Source organism: Taudactylus pleione, unplaced genomic scaffold (assembly GCF_031769625.1).
Source record: "Taudactylus pleione unplaced genomic scaffold, aTauple2 ptg001078l, whole genome shotgun sequence".
Lineage (NCBI taxonomy): Eukaryota > Metazoa > Chordata > Amphibia > Anura > Myobatrachidae > Taudactylus > Taudactylus pleione.
In genome coordinates, this window is record NW_028285479.1 from 161241 (window position 1) to 179488 (window position 18248).

Here is an 18248-nt window from a genome sequence, read left to right on the forward strand (position 1 = left end):
AATTCTACACACAATACCCCATAATGACAACGTGTGAAAAGTTTTTTTGAGATTTTTGCAAATCTAATAAAAAAAAAATAAACTAAGAAATCACATGTACATAAGTATTCACAGCCTTTGCCATGAAGCTCAAAATTGAGCTCTGGTGCATCCTGTTTCTACTGATCATCCTTGAGATGTTCCTACAGCTTAATTGGAGTCCACCTGTGGTAAATTCAGTTGATTGGGCATGATTTTAAAAGGCATACACCTGTCTATATAAGGTCCCACACTTGACAGTGCATGTCAGAGCACAAACCAAGCATGAAGCCCAAGGAATTGTCTGTAGACCTCCGAGACAGGATTGTCTGGAGGCACAAATCTGGGGAAGGGTACAGAAAAATATCTGCTGCTTTGAAGGTCCCAATGAGCACAGTGGCCTCCATCATCCATAAATGGAAGAATTTCGGAATTACCAGGACTCTTCCTAGAGCTGGTCGGCCATCTAAACTGAGCGATCGGGGAAGAAGGGCCCTAGTCAGGGAGGTGACCAAGAACCCGATGGTCACTCTGTCAGAGCTACAGCATTCTTCTGTGTAGAGAGGAGAACCTTCCAGAAGGACAACCATCTCTGCAGCAATCCAATCAGGCCTGTATGGTAGAGTGGCCAGACAGAAGTCACTCCTTAGTAAAAAGCACATGGCAGCCCGCTTAGAGTTTACCAAAATGCACCTGAAGGACTCTCAGACCATGAGAGATAAAGATTTAACTCTTTGGCGTGAATGCCAGGCGTTATGTTTGGAGGAAACCAGGCACCGCTCATCACCAGGCCAATACCACCCCTACAGTGAAGTATGGTGGTGGCAGCATCTTGCTGTGGGGATGTTTTTCAGCGGCAGGAACTGGGAGACTAGTCAGGATAGAGGGAAAGATGAATGCAGCAATGAACAGAGACATCCTGGATGAAAACCTGCTCCAGAGCGCTCTTGACCTCAGACTGGGGCGACGGTTCATCTTTCAGCAGGACAACGACCCTAAGCACACAGCTAAGATATGAAAGGAGTGGCTTCAGGACAACTCTGTGAATGTCCTTGAGTGGCCCAGCCAGAGCCCAGACTTGAATCCAATTGAACATCTCTGTAGAGATCTGAAAATGGCTCTGCACCGATGCTTCCCATCCAACCTGATGGAGCTAGAGAGGTGCTGCAAAGAGGAATGGGCGAAACTGCCCAAAAATAGGTGTGCCAAGCTTGTGGCATCATATTCAAAAATACTTGAGGCTGTAATTGCTGCCAAAGGTGCATCAACAAAGCATTCAGCAAAGGTTGTGAATACTTATGTACATGTGATTTTTCACATGTTGTCATTATGGGGTTTTGTGTGTAGAATTTTGAGGGCAAAAATTTATTTATTCCATTTTGGAATAAGGCTGTAACATAAAATGTGGAAAAAGTGAAGCACTGTGACTACTTTCTGAATGCACTGTACATAAGGGTACGTGATCAGAAACTAAAAGATAGGATTAACTAATATTGTTAATATCACCGTCCTCTCAGCATATGTAGCGTTCGGTAGTTTGAATCCCAGAGGTAACGGTGAGGTTTCATATCAGTGTAGCGGCAGATGACGATCGTTTCGCCTCCTAGGCTTGGTCACATCCTGGCCAGTGACGTGCCTCTGACTGAGCTATATTAGTTAGTGGGAGGGGGACTAGCACTAATGTGATAGTCATGACAGACATCCAATTAAGAACTACCAATAGCGTGTGTTAGATCATGTTATCGGGCATGTATTGTTTTTTTGTTTTTTTATGGATGTAATATATCCTCTCTGTTCTTACATAGAGAGTCTGTCTGGGATGCTTGATAAGCAATTGACTATATGTATCCTAGAGATTATATTCATAATCAAGCAGTTGACTATAAGCAATCAGTGGTGGAACTAAAGAGCGGTGGGACCAGGTGCAAGAATATGCTTTGGGCCCCCAGTAAGAATATGCTATGCAGTGCCCCCAGTAGTGATCCCCCCTATGCATTATCCCCAGTAGTAATCCCCCTATGCATTACCCCCAGTAGTAATCCCCCCTATGCATTACCCCCAGTAGTAGTCCCCCCTATGCATTACCCCCAGTAGTAGTCCCACCTATGCATTGCCCCCAGTAGTAATCCCCCCTATGGATTGCCCCCAGTAGTAGTCTCCCCTATGCATTGCCCCCAGTAGTAGTCTCCCCTATGCATTGCCCCCAGTAGTTAATCCCACCTATGGATAGCCCTCAGTAGTAATCCCCTTTCTATGGATTGCCCCCAATAGTAATCCCCCCTATGGATTGCCCCCAGTAGTAATCCCCTCTATGGATTGCCCCCAGTAGTAGTCTCCCCTATGCATTACCCCCAGTAGTAGTCTCCCTTATGCATTACGTCCAGTAGTAATCCCCCCTAAACAGTGTCCCCAGTAGTAGTCCCCCTTATACAGTGCCCGCATTAGCGCCCCCCCTATGCTGTGCCAGTGTCAGTGCCCGTGCCCCTTACACACACACATCCCCGCTCCTGCTGCGACAGCTCTTCCCATCACCCACTGCGGGAGGAGCCGGAAGGCGGAACTCATGAGTGAGCTCCAGCCGGCTCCCTCCGTGGATGCAGCAGCCAATGAGAGTCTGTGTGATTCTCATTGGCTGCTATAACAAACACATCGCCGCTGGCGGCTGTGTATTTGTTACTATGTAGTGCAGACCGCTCTCACTGCGGTCTGCACTACACTTGTGGGGCCCGGGGGACACTAGCGGCGGATGCAGCGGGAGCTATGGGCCCCTGCACCACAGCGGGGCCCCGGTGCAAGCCACCGGCTGCACCGCCGATAGTTCCGCCACTGTAAGCAACTGACTATATGCATCCTAGAGATTATATTCATAATTAAGGAGGGTGGGAGTAGTAGTCATAGTTATAGGAGAAAGTTAGCATGTAATATCACCAATATGTATGTCAGTATGACAAGTATGTCGAGTATTTAGTAAGTCTAGTAAAAGAAAACAATTGTAATTAGATACGTTTATTCTTATAATGAAGAACATGGGATATAATCTCATCCCCCAAAAATTGTAGAGGACTCAACAAGTCTATTACGCAAAATAAGGGAATATTTACATCGATATACTTAGCAACATATGCTCAAAAACCTGAGGCATATTGGGAAATTAACAAGGGAAACAAAAATATATGGACATGGAATATATCCATGTATGTGTGTGATGGATCACAGGCAGTGCATAGTACAGTAGGGGATGGTGAGTACAATTACATTTGTATAATACGTGGAAGGATTTGGTCTCTATGAATCAAAATCATTACAAATCCACCTGGGTACACCTATTATATGGTCTAATTACCGATCATTGTATTACTTCATAGGATAGATCTAGATATAATCTATATTTTATAGATGATTATAGGATGTATGATTTGTGATGCCCAGACAAGATGGTGTAGGAAGAAAGGTGTGTAATAATACAAGAAATTATACAGTGGTGCCAAATGCGGGGGGAAGGGAAAATGGGGAGAAAGATGAAGGGTGAAAATGGAAATATCTGGGCACCTGCCTAATACAAGAGAGATCGGGGATCAGAAAATTATTTCAATGAAGATACTGTAGTTGATATATTGATTAAGCCCCCCGGGTGCTAGGGATCCAAGTCTAAATGTCCAAAAGCTTTCTCCTTTGAGAACCTCCTTCGTAACATCACCACCTCTAATTCCAAGGCGTACTTCATCAAGGCCGAAGGCTTTCATCATTCGAAGATTGCCCTGATGTTTGTGGTGGAAATGTCTCGCCAAGGCCGTATGTTGTTTCATGCTTGCCGAATCTGCTTCTGTATTTCTTACTATTCCTGCGTGTTCTAGAATGCGCTGCTTTAACATCCTAGTGGTCATCCTGACATATCTGGCCCCACAATCACATACTATGCAGTAAATAATACAGTTTGTTCTGCAGTTGTGTCTCTGACTTTTTTCTTCATCATATATTGGCATGATTTACATGATTTCGCCCTAGGACATATTTTTAAGTGTAAAACAACTAATAGGGAACAAGTTCATAACTCACATAACTCCTATAACTCTTCAGAAATTGATTCCACAGGAGAAGAAAATATAGAATCAAATCCAGGTAATCAGGTGAGAGAAGAGATAGCCTCAGCATTTTTTAGGGAACCCCATACTTGTTCCCAGGTGATCACATCTGTTTCAACTTGGACCTTTTTTGCCTGTCAGCCAGGGCCCTAAGAGGCTGTGGTATTACCTCCTTCCCATATCAGATCCCCTGGAAGGTGCTGGTATTACCTCCTTCCCATATCAGATCCCTGGGAGGTGCTGGTATTACCTCCTTCCTATATCAGATTACTGGGACACGCTGCTATTACCTCCTCCTCGTATCAGTTCCCTAAAGGCTGTGGTACTACTTCCTTCCTGTATTACCTCCTTCCCGTATCAAATCCCTGAGAGGCTGTGGTACTACTTCCTTCCTGTATTACCTCCTTCCCGTATCAGATCCCTGGGACACTGTGGTATTACCTCCTTCCCATGTAAGTACCCTGGGAGGCGCTGGTATTACCTCCTTTCCATATCAGATGCCTGAGGAGCTGTGATATTATCTCCTTCCCATATCAGATCCCTGGAGGATGTGGTATTACTTGCTTCTCGTATCAGATACCTGGGAGGCTGTGGTGTTACCTCCTCCCCATATCAGGTCCCTGAGTGGCTGTGGGATTATCTCCTTCCCGTATCAAATTCCCTGAGTGGCTGTGGGATTATCTCCTTCCCATATCAGATTCCTGAGTATCTGTGGGATTATCTCCTTCCCATATCAGGTCCCTGAGTGGCTGTGAGATTATCTCCTTCCCATATCAGGTCCCTGAGTGCTTGTGGGATTATTTCTTTCCCATATCAGATCCCTGAGAGGCTGTGGGATTATCTTGTTCCCATATCAGGTCCCTGAGTGGCTGTGGGTTTATCTCCTTACTATATCAGATTCCTGAGTATCTGTGGGATTATCTCCTTCCATATCAGATCTCTGAGTGGCTGTGGGATTATCTCGTTCCCATATCAGGTCCCTGAGTGGCTGTGGGATTATCTCCTTCCCATATCAGGTCCCTGAGTGGCTGTGGGATTATTTCTTTCCCATATCAGATCCCTGAGTGGCTGTGGGATTATCTCCTTCCTATATCAGGTCCCTGAGTGGCTGTGTTATTACCTCCTTCCCGTATCAGATCCCTGAGAGGCTGTGGTACTACTTCCTTCCTGTATTACCTCCTTTCCGTATCAGATCCCTGGGACACTGTGGTATTACCTCCTTCCCATGTAAATAACCTGGGAGGCTGTGGTGTTACCTCCTCCCCATATCAGGTCCCTGAGTGGCTGTGGGATTATCTCCTTCCCATATCAAATTCCCTGAATGGCTGTGGGATTATCTCCTTCCCATATCAGATTCCTGAGTATCTGTGGGATTATCTCCTTCCCATATCAAATCTCTGAGTGGCTGTGGGATTATCTTGTTCCCATATCAGGTCCCTGAGTGGCTGTGGGATTATCTCCTTCCCATATCAGATTCCTGAGTATCTGTGGGATTATCTCCTTCCCATATCAGGTCCCTGAGTGACTGTGGGATTATCTCCTTCCCATATCAGGTCCCTGAGTGGCTGTGGGATTATCTCCTTCCCATATCAGGTCCCTGAGTGGCTGTGGGATTATTTCTTTCCCATATCAGATCCCTGAGTGGCTGTGGGATTATTTCTTTCCCATATCAGATCCCTGAGTGGCTGTGGGATTATTTCTTTCCCATATCAGATTCCTGAGTGGCTGTGGGATTATCTCCTTCCCATATCAGATTCCTGAGTAGCTGTGGGATTATCTCCTTCCCATATCAGGTCCCTGAGTAGCTGTGGGATTATCTCCTTCCCATATCAGGTCCCTGAGTAGCTGTGGTATTATCTCCTTCCCATAGCAGATCCCTGAGAGTCTGTGTTAGCACCTCACAGGGATGGATCTATATGTGGGATACAAGTTGCTGCTGGTTGGGTAGATATAGTATGAATGCAGATATTAGTGTCAGGAACACCATTTCCTGGCCAGGCAGTACTGGGAGTCCTCTGTGCTTTCTCTTTACCATGAAAGTGACGTTGTTGTTTGTTATCCAGGTGAAATGGCAGAAAGACGATCTGGACAAGAACCTGAATTTCTTCTCCGTCTCCTCAGATGGTCGTGTGGTGTCCTGGACAATCATAAAGGTAAATTACTGCTATACAGGTCTTATACTCTGCGTATTGACACCACAATTTACACCTTTGTAGTTCTTACTGTCTTTTTGGTTTATTTGCCAATTGCGGTTTATACACTTTATAGCGATATTCTACAACATTATTTTAGTAAGTGTTTATACTGCCATAGAAATCTCAGCAGTGCCTCCATATCGTACTTTATGGCCGTGTATAAAGCAGAGGATCAGACTTTTGATCAGCTCATCGCAAACCATGGTGAAAGCATTGATCATTGTTATCTCTCCTGCGACTCCGTCTCGTGCAGTTCCTCCGTACACCAGCAGTGACACTACATACACCTGACGTATGTTAGAATACAGCGCATGTGCAGTTTCACATTTACGCATTTTTGTGTATCTGATTCTGAGTGGGATGTGTCTGTCTTTCCATGAAATTGGCGTTTGTAGCTGTGGAATGGGCAGGATCAGTGCAATTGCACAAATTGTTCTGTGGGAGCAAGACAGGTGTATTGTGGGAGTGTAGCGAGAGGTCAGCGCTATTCCAAGTCATGTGTATAGACAAGAGACGTCTGTATCAGACAGCATAGGGCTGGTGCCAGTGTCGATAGGAATGGTAGCGGCTGCGTCTGTGGAGGGAAAAGCAGAGGGCAGAGCTGCTTCCTGTTTGAAGCCGCACAGATCCTGGCAATGGCATATGCCAATGCAAAGATCCATAGGTCTAATGTAGTAAGCCTGGCGTCCGCCACTGCATGCCCGACTCGGCCCAGTGACTTATTCCCATGTGCCAGTCTGTGGTCAGTGCCTGATACAGAGAGGAAATTGCTCTGTGTTGTGCGCATCCTGTGGTGCGCCCTGCCCCTATCTGTATGAGATCATCTGCACAAGCACAGAAACCGGGGTAATTACCCTCATATCTAACTCTGCGCGGCCCTCAGCTGCGTCACCATGCACTCTGATCGAGTGAGACGCCCCAATACAGCCCAGTTACGCTACGTCAGATGCGCTACACTTGCATACGCTCACCGCTGCCCCACAGTGTGTAGCTGTACCCCAAATTAGCCATAATTGTAATCACATGAGGCCTGTTAGAGCCAATTAGAGAATAGGGGGTACAAGGTTACTTGTGCAGCTACAGTCTGACGGCTAATGCAGAGTTATATCCGCCCAAAGATACGCGCCGAGCAACATCGGCATATGTCGTGTTTACATCAGGTGCACAGATCACATACACTTACCTCCTGCCTGCACCCACGCTGTAAGCCATTTATTCTATCTGCAACTAACGTAACAACCAGCACCAGGCTTATCTGAGCCAGTCCTGGTTGTGAAAATACAGGGGGAAAAAAGATGTAGCTTTCCCCCGTATTTTCATCAACCAGCACCTGGCTCAGTGAGCCACTCCTTGTTGTGAAAATACAGGGGACAAAATTAGTAGAGGTCCCCCGTATTATCCACAACCAGCACCAGAATCTTTCTAGCAGGGGTGTAATGCCACAGCCATGGGACCCACTTCATGGGGTCCCGCTGACCAAAGCATTATCACCTCATGCTAGTCAGGCCAGGCTGGGGATCCCTGGGAAGATGTGGACCCCCCCCTTTCCAAGGCCTTTCCCCTGGTCAGTGGGTTGTGTAAAAAAATAGATTAAATAATATTGTCCTTTACAGTAGAACTAGAGGTCCCAGCAAGCCTCCCCCACATGCTGGTACTGGGAGAACCACAATCCCCAGCATGCGTGGCATTAAGGGTCCGCTGGTAACTCTGGTTCACCTGCAAAATGAATATTAAATAAACACAGGATACACACACCGTGAAAGTACAACTTTATTACACTCACACTTACTCACCATGGACTTGTTTCAGTAAGGATCGCTATTGCATACGCAGTTTGCATGGAACGCAGCTGCGAATGTATGCTAATGCCGCCATAATTCAGCCGGTATAGAGACACCCACTGCTGCTTTCTCACATCTGTAATACCTCACAGTCCTGTGTATACATCAGTAACATCAGTCACAGCTCAGCCAGCATAGAGACGCCCACTACTGCTATCTCACATCTGTAATACCTCACAGTCCTGTGTATACATCTGTAACATCAGCCACAGCACACCCAGCATAGAGACACCCACTACTGCTATCTCACATCTGTAATACCTCACAATCCTGTGTATACATCTGTAACATCAGCCACAGCTCAGCCAGCATAGAGACACCCACTACTGATATCTCATATCTGTAATACCTCACAGTCCTGTGTATACATCTGTAACATCAGCCACAGCACAGCCAGCATAGAGACACCCACTACTGCTATCTCACATCTATAATACCTCACAGTCCTGTGTATACATCTGTAACATCAGCCACAGCTCAGCCAGCATAGAGACACTACTACTGCTATCTCACATCTGTAATACCTCACAGTCCTGTGTATACATCTGTAACATCAGCCACAGCTCAGCCAGCATAGAGACACCCACTACTGCTATCTCACATCTGTAATACCTCACAGTCCTGTGTATACATCTGTAACATCAGCCACAGCTCAGCCAGCATAGAGACACCCACTACTGCTATCTCACATCTGTAATACCTCACAGTCCTGTGTATACATCAGTAACATCAGCCACAGCACAGCCAGCATAGAGACCCCCACTACTGCTATCTCACATCTGTAATACCTCACAGTCCTGTGTATACATCTGTAACATCAGCCACAGCTCAGCCAGCATAGAGACGCCCACTACTGCTATCTCACATCTGTAATATCTCACAGTCCTGTGTATGCATCTGTAACATCAGCCACAGCTCAGCCAGCATAGAGACGCCCACTACTGCTATCTCACATCTGTAATACCTCACAGTCCTGTGTATACATCTGTAACATCAGCAACAGCACAGCCAGCATAGAGACACCCACTACTGCTATCTCACATCCATAATACCTCACAGTCCTGTGTATACATCTGTAACATCAGCCACAGCTCAGCCAGCATAGACACCCACTACTGCTATCTCACATCTGTAAAACCTCACAGTCCTGTGTATACATCTGTAATATCAGCCACAGCTCAGCCAGCATAGAGACACCCACTACTGTTATCTCACATCTGTAATACCTCACAGTCCTGTGTATACATCTGTAACATCAGCCACAGCACAGCCAGCATAGACACCCACTACTGCTATCTCACATCTGTAATATCTCACAGTCCTGTGTATGCATCTGTAACATCAGCAACAGCACAGCCAGCATAGAGACACCCACTACTGCTATCTCACATCCATAATACCTCACAGTCCTGTGTATACATCTGTAACATCAGCCACAGCTCAGCCAGCATAGACACCCACTACTGCTATCTCACATCTGTAATACCTCACAGTCCTGTGTATACATCTGTAACATCAGTCACAGCTCAGCCAGCATAGACACCCACTACTGCTATCTCACATCTGTAAAACCTCACAGTCCTGTGTATACATCTGTAATATCAGCCACAGCTCAGCCAGCATAGACACCCACTACTGCTATCTCACATCTGTAATACCTCACAGTCCTGTGTATACATCTGTAACATCAGCCACAGCACAGCCAGCATAGACACCCACTACTGCTATCTCACATCCATAATACCTCACAGTCCTGTGTATACATCTGTAACATCAGCCACAGCTCAGCCAGCAGAGAGACGCCCACTACTGCTATCTCACATCTGTAATACCTCACAGTCCTGTATATACATCTGTAACATCAGCCACAGCACAGCCAGCATAGACACCCACTACTGCTATCTCACATCTGTAATACCTCACAGTCCTGTGTATACATCTGTAATATCAGCCACAGCTCAGCCAGCATAGACACCCACTACTGCTATCTCACATCTGTAATACCTCACAGTCCTGTGTATACATCTGTAACATCAGCCACAGCTCAGCCAGCATAGAGACATCCACTACTGCTATCTCACATCTGTAATACCTCACAGTCCTGTGTATACATCTGTTACATCAGTCACAGCACAGCCAGCATAGATACACCCACTACTGCTATCTCACATCCATAATACCTCACAGTCCTGTGTATACATCTGTAACATCAGCCACAGCTCAGCCAGCATAGAGACGCCCACTACTGCTATCTCACATCTGTAATACCTCACAGTCCTGTGTATACATCTGTAACATCAGCCACAGCACAGCCAGCATAGAGACACCACTACTGCTATCTCACATCTGTAATACCTCACAGTCCTGTGTATACATCTGTAACATCAGCCACAGCACAGCCAGCATAGAGACACCCACTACTGCTATCTCACATCTGTAATACCTCACAGTCCTGTGTATACATCTGTAACATCAGCCACAGCACAGCCAGCATAGAGACACCCACTACTGCTGTCTCACATCTGTAATACCTCACAGTCCTGTGTATACATCAGTGTCCCCTTGTCCCGAGTGTAGATCGTGTCCCCTTGTCCCGAGTGTAGATCGTGTCCCCTTGTCCCGAGTGTAGATCGTGTCCCCTTGTCCCGAGTGTAGATCGTGTCCCCTTGTCCCGAGTGTAGATCGTGTCCCCTTGTCCCGAGTGTAGATCGTGTCCCCTTGTCCCGAGTGTAGATCGTGTCCCCTTGTCCCGAGTGTAGATCGTGTCCCCTTGTCCTGAGTGTAGATCGTGTCCCGAGTGTAGATTGTGTCCCCTTGTCCCGAGTGTAGATCGTGTCCCCTTGTCCCGAGTGTAGATCGTGTCCCCTTGTCCCGAGTGTAGATCGTGTCCCCTTGTCCCGAGTGTAGGTCGTGTCCCCTTGTCCCGAGTGTAGGTCGTGTCCCCTTGTCCCGAGTGTAGGTCGTGTCCCCTTGTCCCGAGTGTAGGTCGTGTCCCCTTGTCCCGGGTGTAGGTCGTGTCCCCTTGTCCCGGGTGTAGGTCGTGTCCCCTTGTCCCGGGTGTAGGTCGTGTCCCCTTGTCCCGGGTGTAGGTCGTGTCCCCTTGTCCCGGGTGTAGGTCGTGTCCCCTTGTCCCGGGTGTAGGTCGTGTCCCCTTGTCCCGGGTGTAGGTCGTGTCCCCTTGTCCCGGGTGTAGGTCGTGTCCCCTTGTCCCGGGTGTAGGTCGTGTCCCCTTGTCCCGGGTGTAGGTCGTGTCCCCTTGTCCCGGGTGTAGGTCGTGTCCCCTTGTCCCGGGTGTAGGTCGTGTCCCCTTGTCCCGGGTGTAGGTCGTGTCCCCTTGTCCCGGGTGTAGGTCGTGTCCCCTTGTCCCGGGTGTAGGTCGTGTCCCCTTGTCCCGGGTGTAGGTCGTGTCCCCTTGTCCCGAGTGTAGGTCGTGTCCCCTTTGCCCGAGTGTAGGTCGTGTCCCCTTGTCCCGAGTGTAGGTCGTGTCCCCTTGTCCCGAGTGTAGGTCGTGTCCCCTTGTCCCGTAGCAATCATATTGTTACCTGTAAAAAACCAAAAACATACCTACCACTTGGTTCTGGTCCTCTTAGGACGGCAGTTACCGAATGACGTTCAGCTGCGTCTCTCACCATGCAATGCAATCGGGAAACCGGCTGACATGATCCCGACAGCCGGCTTCCCGACTGCTCTATCCCTGCGTGGGTTAATGACAGTAATTAACCCACACCGGGATAGACGCCTGTCATTTTCCCGATGCTGGACAGCCGCAGGGGGGGGGGGGGTAGATTTAGTGCACCCGGTGGGGACTTAGGGTTAGACACCCCGCCGTTAGGGTTAGGCACCCCCTGGGGGACTTAGGTTTAGGGGGCGGGGAAGGGTGGGAGTTAGGGTTAGGCACTTACAGGGGGAGGTCAGTGTTAGGCACTTACAGGGGGAGGTTAGGGTTAGGCACCCCGCCGGGAGGGTTAGGGTTAGGCTAGGGGGAGGGAGGGTTAGGGTTAGGCACCCCCGGGGGGGACAGGTTTCGGCAGCGGGGAAGTTATGGTTAGGCACTTGCAGGGGGGATTAGGGTTAGGCACCCCTAAGGAGGGTTAGGGGGGTTAGGTTTGGTTAGTGATTACTTACCTTAGGACGATCGGGATTTCCAGCGCTGTCAGGCTGCCGCTGCCGGGGTCTTTTCTGCTATTGGGTTGCTCGCTGACGGGAATCGAACCATGCGGCCGGCGGTATTTCATACTGATTCCCTCCCCATTGACTGGTGGGCACCGCTAGGTTACTAAGGTCACTCACTGATCTGTGCATGCCTCTGTGTAACTGGGCCGGCTCAGTTTATACAGTACTCGCCAGCCTGAAGCAGGTCAATTTTTTTGCGAGTTTCAGGTCAGTAATATTGCGCAGGTTAATAACTTGGACTCATTTACATTGGATGATTTGTATCTTCACAATGACAAAAAGTGAGCTTTGTCGTTGCGGGAATGCGAGGAACAAACGAGTTTGCATGTTCTCGCACCCAATTACATATGATCAGTTCTAGAAATGTACTCCCACATTTTCAAAACACTGATCCTATTACATTAAAGTTTCAGGAGCTTGGAAGAACTGAGGGGGTCATTCAGACCCGCTCACGAGCGCAGGACGTTCGCTAGCGGGTCGATGTTACCCCAATGCGCATGCGCACGATGGAGAGAGCTCCGTCGTGCGCATGCGCGAGACCCGGACAGCGACAGCCAAGCTGTTGCTCCGGGTCTCGCACCAAAGGGGGCGTGCTGTCGATGGTGACTGACAGCACGCCCCCTTTGGTGGGTGTGCCGGGGGCGTAGCTGCCAGACGGAGGCGTTCCCATGGGAACGCCTACCGTCTGGGTCCGGCCCCACTGACATCACTAGTGATGTCAGTGGGAGTGATTTTGGCTCTGATAGAGCCAAAATCACTCCAGGGCTTGCGGTCACCGAGACCCTACCGCAGGGTCTCGTCGCAAGCCCGATGGTGGCGATGGTCTTGACCATCGTGACCATCTTTTTGGCCGCTCGCATATGCTGTGGGTGGTCACCCACAGCTACGCGAGCGGCCAGGAGGCCGCTCCATTTTCAGGTAGGAGGGCATTGATTCAGAGAGAGCGCTCTGGTCAGAGCGTCCGGCTCTGAATCAGGCCCTGAGGGTATTTGCAACAATAAAAATATGTAGTATTTTTATATTGGATTCCTACATGTACAGTATACACCGGTTCTAGTTACATTTTAGACATCATTGTCTTTTTATAATGGATCAGTCTGGATGTAACAATCAGTAGGGAATACAGTACATAGCTCTGCGGTGACCTCCGCAGGGCAGGGTGTGTAATGCAGATTTCCAGCCCCTACACACATCCGCTTTTTATTGGCGCTTTATCTATTTAGAACATGTTTGGTTAAACAATAAATGATGTTTTTGTGCTCTGTTAAACTCAACCGAGTAATAGCCCGAAGCTCAGGTCAGGTTCATCCGCATTGGATTTCAGACAGTCTTTTATTAGCTCTGTCAGGCCGACCTGAGACATCTTATTGACTTAGAGATATCTGCGAATGCTACGAGGGGGAAATAACGCAATGTCTTCTTACTGCAGAATGAGCTGGTCCACACCGACGTCATCAAGCTGACAGCTGAAACATCTGCAGGAGATGGAGCAGAGGGGCTTCTGCTGAAGACAAATGGTACGAGGGTCCCCGGTTCCTTTATCATTACTGTGGGCTCACAACGTTCATTAGTATACTAGCTTACTGTCTGTATAATACTAGTAATGATCACACTGCCTGTGGGCGGGGCTGGTGGCTGCCTGTGGGCGGGGCTGGTGGCTGCCTGTGGGCGGGGCTGGTGACTGCCTGTGGGCGGGGCTGGTGACTGCCTGTGGGCGGGGCTGGTTACTGTCCGTATAATACTAGTGATACTAACACATCTGTACATAGCTGGTTACACTATATAGGTACATGCAGGCGGGTAACACTGACTAGAGGTACATAGCTGGTTACTCTATATCTATAGGTACATGCAGGTGGGTAACACTGACTAGAGGTACATGGCTGGTTACACTATATCTATAGGTACATGCAGGCGGGTAACACTGACTATAGGTACATAGCTGGTTACTCTATATCTATAGGTACATGCAGGCGGGTAACACTGACTAGAGGTATATAGCTGGTTACACTATATCTATAGGTACATGCAGGTGGGTAACACTGACTAGAGGTACATGGCTGGTTACACTATATCTATAGGTACATGCAGGTGGGTAACACTGACTATAGCTACATAGCTGGTTACACTATATCTATAGGTACATGCAGGCGGGTAACACTAACTAGAGGTACATAGCTGGTTACACTATATCTATAGGTACATGCAGGTGGGTAACACTGACTAGAGGTACATGGCTGGTTACACTATATCTATAGGTACATGCAGGTGGGTAACACTGACTAGAGGTACATGGCTGGTTACACTATATCTATAGGTACATGCAGGCGGGTAACACTGACTATAGGTACATAGCTGGTTACTCTATATCTATAGGTACATGCAGGCGGGTAACACTGACTAGAGGTATATAGCTGGTTACACTATATCTATAGGTACATGCAGGTGGGTAACACTGACTAGAGGTACATGGCTGGTTACACTATATCTATAGGTACATGCAGGTGGGTAACACTGACTATAGCTACATAGCTGGTTACACTATATCTATAGGTACATGCAGGCGGGTAACACTAACTAGAGGTACATAGCTGGTTACACTATATCTATAGGTACATGCAGGTGGGTAACACTGACTAGAGGTACATGGCTGGTTACACTATATCTATAGGTACATGCAGGTGGGTAACACTGACTAGAGGTACATAGCTGGTTACTCTATATCTATAGGTACATGCAGGTGGGTAACACTGACTAGAGGTACATAGCTGGTTACACTATATCTATAGGTACATGCAGGCGGGTAACACTAACTAGAGGTACATAGCTGGTTACACTATATCTATAGGTACATGCAGGCGGGTAACACTGACTAGAGGTACATGGCTGGTTACACTATATAGGTACATGCAGGCGGGTAACACTGACTAGAGGTACATAGCTGGTTACACTATATCTATAGGTACATGCAGGTGGGTAACACTGACTATAGCTACATAGCTGGTTACACTATATCTATAGGTACATGCAGGCGGGTAACACTAACTAGAGGTACATAGCTGGTTACTCTATATCTATAGGTACATGCAGGTGGGTAACACTGACTAGAGGTACATAGCTGGTTACACTATATCTATAGGTACATGCAGGTGGGTAACACTGACTAGAGGTACATAGCTGGTTACACTATATCTATAGGTACATGCAGGCGGGTAACACTGACTAGAGGTACATAGCTGGTTACACTATATAGGTACATGCAGGTGGGTAACACTGACTAGAGGTACATAGCTGCTTACACTATATCTATAGGTACATGCAGGTGGGTAACACTGACTAGAGGTACATAGCTGGTTACACTATATAGGTACATGCAGGTGGGTAACACTGACTATAGGTACATAGCTGGTTACACTATATAGGTACATGCAGGTGGGTAACACTGACTAGAGGTACATAGCTGGTTACACTATATCTATAGGTACATGCAGGTGGGTAACACTGACTAGAGGTACATGGCTGGTTACACTATATCTATAGGTACATGCAGGTGGGTAACACTGACTAGAGGTACATAGCTGGTTACACTATATAGGTACATGCAGGTGGGTAACACTGACTAGAGGTACATAGCTGGTTACACTATATAGGTACATGCAGGCGGGTAACACTGACTAGAGGTACATAGCTGGTTACACTATATCTATAGGTACATGCAGGTGGGTAACACTGACTAGAGGTACATAGCTGGTTACACTATATCTATAGGTACATGCAGGTGGGTAACACTGACTAGAGGTACATAGCTGGTTACACTATATCTATAGGTACATGCAGGTGGGTAACACTGACTTGAGGTACATAGCTGGTTACACTATCTATAGGTACATGCAGGCGGGTAACACTGACTAGAGGTACATAGCTGGTTACACTATATCTATAGGTACATGCAGGTGGGTAACACTGACTAGAGGTACATAGCTGGTTACACTATATAGGTACATGCAGGCGGGTAACACTGACTAGAGGTACATGGCTGGTTACACTATATAGGTACATGCAGGTGGGTAACACTGACTAGAGGTACATAGCTGGTTACACTATATCTATAGGTACATGCAGGTAGGTAACACTGACTAGAGGTACATAGCTGGTTACACTATATAGGTACATGCAGGTGAGTAACACTGACTATAGGTACATAGCTGGTTACACTATATAGGTACATGCAGGTGGGTAACACTGACTAGAGGTACATAGCTGGTTACACTATATAGGTACATGCAGGCGGGTAACACTGACTAGAGGTACATAGCTGGTTACACTATATCTATAGGTACATGCAGGCGGTAACACTGACTAGAGGTACATGGCTGGTTACACTATATAGGTACATGCAGGTGGGTAACACTGACTAGAGGTACTTAGCTGGTTACACTATATAGGTACATGCAGGTGGGTAACACTGACTATAGGTACATAGCTGGTTACACTATATCTATAGGTACATGCAGGTGGGTAACACTGACTAGAGGTACATAGCTGCTTACACTATATCTATAGGTACATGCAGGCGGGTAACACTGACTATAGGGACATAGCTGGTTACACTATATAGGTACATGCAGGTGGGTAACACTGACTAGAGGTACATAGCTGGTTACACTATATAGGTACATGCAGGTGGGTAACACTGACTAGAGGTACATAGCTGGTTACACTATATAGGTACATGCAGGTGGGTAACACTGACTAGAGGTACATAGCTGGTTACACTATATAGGTACATGCAGGTGGGTAACACTGACTAGAGGTACATAGCTGGTTACACTATATAGGTACATGCAGGTGAGTAACACTGACTAGAGGTACATAGCTGGTTACACTATATAGGTACATGCAGGCGGGTAACACTGACTAGAGGTACATAGCTGGTTACACTATATCTATAGGTACATGCAGGTGGGTAACACTGACTAGAGGTACATAGCTGGTTACACTATATCTATAGGTACATGCAGGTGAGTAACACTGACTAGAGGTACATAGCTGGTTACACTATATAGGTACATGCAGGTGGGTAACACTGAATAGAGGTACATAGCTGGTTACACTATATAGGTACATGCAGGTGGGTAACACTGACTAGAGGTACATGGCTGGTTACACTATATAGGTACATGCAGGTGAGTAACACTGACTAGAGGTACATAGCTGGTTACACTATATAGGTACATGCAGGTGGGTAACACTGACTAGAGGTACATAGCTGGTTACACTATATAAGTACATGCAGGCGGGTAACACTGACTAGAGGTACATAGCTGGTTACACTATATAGGTACATGCAGGCGGGTAACACTGACTAGAGGTACATAGCTGGTTACACTATATCTATAGGTACATGCAGGCGGGTAACACTGACTAGAGGTACATAGCTGGTTACACTATATCTATAGGTACATGCAGGTGGGTAACACTGACTAGAGGTACATAGCTGGTTACACTATATCTATAGGTACATGCAGGTAGGTAACACTGACTAGAGGTACATAGCTGGTTTCACTATATAGGTACATGCAGGTGGGTAACACTGACTAGAGGTACATAGCTGGTTACACTATCTATAGGTACATGCAGGTGGGTAACACTGACTAGAGGTACATAGCTGGTTACACTATATCTATAGGTACATGCAGGCGGGTAACACTGACTATAGGTACATAGCTGGTTACACTATATCTATAGGTACATGCAGGCGGGTAACACTGACTATAGGTACATAGCTGGTTACACTATATCTATAGTTACATGCAGGTGGGTAACACTGACTATAGGTACATAGCTGGTTACACTATATCTATAGGTACATGCAGGCGGGTAACACTGACTAGAGGTACATAGCTGGTTACACTATATCTATAGGTACATGCAGGTGG

The 18248-nt window shown here is 47.1% G+C and overlaps 1 protein-coding gene across 2 annotated transcripts in view; it reads left to right on the forward strand.

Annotated features, from left to right (window-relative positions):
- Positions 1-18248, forward strand: part of DNAI1 (dynein axonemal intermediate chain 1) — a 385067-nt gene that overhangs the window by 146225 nt on the left and 220594 nt on the right. For both annotated transcript variants that reach the window (XM_088461607.1, XM_088461608.1), the window contains 2 exons: positions 6164-6253; positions 13739-13826. In XM_088461607.1, the coding sequence (XP_088317733.1) occupies positions 6164-6253; positions 13739-13826 (178 nt within the window). The remainder of the gene's footprint in view (positions 1-6163; positions 6254-13738; positions 13827-18248) is intronic.